General features: G+C 39.6%; 1 protein-coding gene across 1 annotated transcript; it reads right to left on the bottom strand.

Annotated features, from left to right (window-relative positions):
• Nucleotides 1–907: 907 nt before the first annotated feature.
• Nucleotides 908–2,765, bottom strand: LOC114382188 (protein GPR107-like). Its single transcript, XM_028341444.1, has one exon. It carries the CDS (start codon nt 2,588–2,590, stop codon nt 1,259–1,261), a length of 1,332 nt encoding a protein of 443 aa, XP_028197245.1. The 5' UTR covers nt 2,591–2,765; the 3' UTR covers nt 908–1,258.
• Nucleotides 2,766–3,702: the final 937 nt, after the last annotated feature.

Raw genomic sequence — 3,702 nt, forward strand, 5'->3', positions numbered from 1 at the left:
ACTATTCCTACCAAATTTCCACAAATTGTAACTTAAAAATGAGAACAGGAATTATAATGAAATTATTTCAAAAAGCTTTACAATTACTAACAGTCAAGGTCATAATGAAAGGAAAGTGACCATAATCATGTTCAATCAATGCCATTAAGCCTCAGTCACATTCAATGGGCTTTAAATAAAGACAAAAGAATCCACACAGCAAAAATCAAGATTCATTGCAAGAATCACAAAAGATAAAACTTTGACCAATAATAGTAATCCTGGGAAAATGAGAGGGAATGAGGGTGTTCTCTGATTATTTGGCCTAGGCATAACCCTGTCCAATCTCAAATCTTCTTCTCCCAACATCACAAGGCTCTTTTCCTTGATCTTGCTTGTCATCCTCTTAAATAAACAGAATGGAAGTTTATGACAAATTACTTATACAACTATGATTGAAGGTCAGCGGAAAGAAGTTTGCGATGGTTAGGACGGAGGGGCAGTAGTAGAGCAAAAAGGGGTAAAAGAACAGGTGAAAGGGCGCTGGTTGCTACTTCTCAAATTCTCCAGAGGATTGAATTCTCTATTTCTGTAACACACTCACAGTGTCGCTGCACTCCTGGTCACATCAGAACAAGGCTTTAATTTTGGGTGGAACAGGATTGAGGAATAGATGCTGCTTGGGCCCGTAATTCATGCCAGAATACTCCTCTCCTCCCCCGAAACCAAGGATACCAGAGATTTCTTTTTTTTTTTTTTGGGTAAGAGATTTCATTTTTCTATTGTATAAATAAATTGCACAATGACTACCTCGACCCTGATTCTTACATACAACTAGCTCAGGGGTGTAGCTAACATGACACTTTTACCTCTGAGCAAATTCAGAATTCCAGTGGTAATAGTTGGATTAATGTTTGCAACAAATATAGTATCAATGGTCAAACAAATTCCAATGCAAATTTGCAGGAAAAGAAGTTCCAAATTGGAAGATAGGTACAATAAAAGTAATCATGACAAAAAAATATTTGCAAGGTATCAGTATCTATACTTAGAAGTAATATATGTTCAGAGCACTACACAAGGGTTTAGGATATTATAACACTAATGCAAAAACTGGCATGAGTCCAGAACACAAAATATAGCACAATGATTTATGAATAATGACTATACCCATAAAATGTAACATGCAAATTTCTACTGGCTGTTGAGATGAAACCTGAGAGCATTGCTGAGCATGGTACCAACTTGTTCAACAACTAATTTTGTATTTTGAAAGAAATTACAATTCAAATTCATCTTCAAGCTTCAAGGCCTCTGCGGCAGCCTCTTCCTCTTCGTCATCGATGACAAAATACGGATTGTGAGCCTCTGGCTTGAACTTGTAGCCAGTAAAGAAATAGAAAGCAAGGGTGGCCAACTCAGCAGCAACCACACTGGTCCAAGAATAACGATAGGAGGTAATAGTCTCCAAGGCATAAACGACAACCCTGGTGAAGTAAATGTAACAGATAACGACGACATAGTAGTGCCTGAAGAGAGTAAGCTTCATCAAATTAACAGCGGCCTTGCCGTCGGTCCTAGCGGCCTCACGGAGGTTCTTGATGGACCAGACAATGGGGAAAAGCACAGCGCAGCAACAGACGACGTCAACAAGGAGGAAGACCTGTTTCCAGGTAGCCCAGTCATGGCCGTAGGGCCCATTCTCGTCAATAACGACCTGAGCAATGTTGGCAATGACTTGAAGGGGGATGACAACGATGAGAACCTTTTTTTCCTTATCCTGAAGGAAGGGTTTGAGGAAGGACCAGCCAGTGCCAATCAAGACAATGAGAGTGAAGAGCGAGATGCCCTTGAGGAAGCTGAAAATGTAAAAGATGATATCCCAACCGTGGGCGCTTCCGGTGCGCTTGATGTAGGATTTGTCCTCGGCCTCGCACAAGAGATTCAGGGCTTTCAAGATAACCACGGCAAGCATGAAGTAATGGATGCGGAAGGCGGTCAAGCGCTTCTTGTAGAGGACGCTGATCCAGAGAGCTGCGAGGGTGAAATACACAAGCGAGAAGAGGAAATAAACCCTCGGAAGGATGGTTCTGCCGGCAGAGAGGTAGTCGCGGACGTCGCTCTTTCCGTCGAGATTATACATGGCAGATTTAACGTCCATGGTCACTTTGAGTTGCGGCGAGTGGCAGTTGGCAAAGACGAGGTTGTACTGATCGGCGTCGGTTTCTTCTTTGTAGAGCGTGCTGAAAGAGTCCTTGCCGTTGAGAGAATTGAAGGTGTAGACGGACTTGACCAGATCGGATTGAAGGGCGCACCGAATCTCGCCATCCTCCAGTTGCTGGAAGACATGGAGCCAGGAATCCAGGGTGCAGAGGAAGAATCCCACCTTGGAGAGGTCCAAATTGGAATTGGAGAGTGATATTTTGGAAACGCTGAGCTCAAGGCGACCCTTGTGGGTGAATCCAAACTGATCGAAGGGAACGATGGAGCGATCGTCGTTTCGGATCTCGGAGAACCGGATCTCGGAGAGCGACGAGGGGAAGAGCGCCACTAGGAGGAGGAGGAATAGGAAGAAGGAGCAACGTGAAGGTGAGGACCCCATCTTCATCATCACCGTCGGGCGTCGGCGTTTTCAGCTTCAGATAGATCAGATCTGTGCGTGTGTGAGCCACTTGCTATTGCTGATACCGTAAACTAGTCGGCAGGCAATGTAATGTTAATCAACAGACACCACACCAAACTAGTCAGTCAACTTGAGATTGCCAGGACACCAGTAAAGTTATGGTTAGCGTTTACTAATAAATAATTAAAAAATTTCAATAACATTTTAAAGAAACATAATACGGTCAGAATAGATTTTTAAAATACTTTCGTTTAAAAATAAAAACATAAACACTCATCTCATCTGAGTGAACTTTATTTTTGTTAACATTAATTAGAATAGACACCATAATTATTTTCATCAAAAATTTCAAATAACATCACTTAATAAAATCCACAGTTGAGATCAATCTCCTTTGATCTTAAATAATTTTTTATGAATCTCATGAGATTATTAAATTCAACAATTTACATAGATTTATGGGAATTTAACTCGACTCGTAAACTCTTCATATAAAAATAATAACAAAATACCTATAAATAATATATATCAAGTAAATATTGCAAAAACAAAATAGTTAACCATAAATTTCATAATACTTAAATAACTAAGTCTAATAATGTATCACTAGATAATAATTTGCGAAAATGACTTACATTTTAGATAATTTCTTTGATTCAGGAACAATACACCAAATTGAGACATGTTGAACCCTAAACTCACATAAAATAACCCAACATGACTTGCATTTTAGTATAACTTTTTAAACTTGCTAACTTAGTGGTAAACTCGAGTTTACCAAGCTGGTATCTCTAGGTGAATTATTTCCTCTAAATAGAATTGTGCTTAACGTGCTGGTGTCGTTTGTAGAAGCAAATGACTTTGATGTTTTGATGATGATCATGATGATTTGATGCAAATGATGCAAATGATTCAAAAATACAATCCACAACATCAAGATGATCACCAGTATTTTAGGAAGGGAATTCCTAATTGATTTAGCAAAGGTTTGGCCAAGTAATTTGAGTTAAAAAGTGTTTTTCAAGAGATTTACTCTCTGGTAATCGATTACCAGAGGATGTAATCGATTACCAGTGGCCAAAAATGGTTTACAACAGCTA

This window comes from Glycine soja, chromosome 13, assembly GCF_004193775.1.
Source record: "Glycine soja cultivar W05 chromosome 13, ASM419377v2, whole genome shotgun sequence".
NCBI classification, from domain to species: Eukaryota; Viridiplantae; Streptophyta; class Magnoliopsida; order Fabales; family Fabaceae; genus Glycine; species Glycine soja.

Excerpts from the sequence above, each read along its gene's own strand:
- LOC114382188 (XM_028341444.1), bottom strand. The coding sequence starts at position 2,590 with ATGATGAAGATGGGGTCCTCACCTTCACGTTGCTCCTTCTTCCTATTC.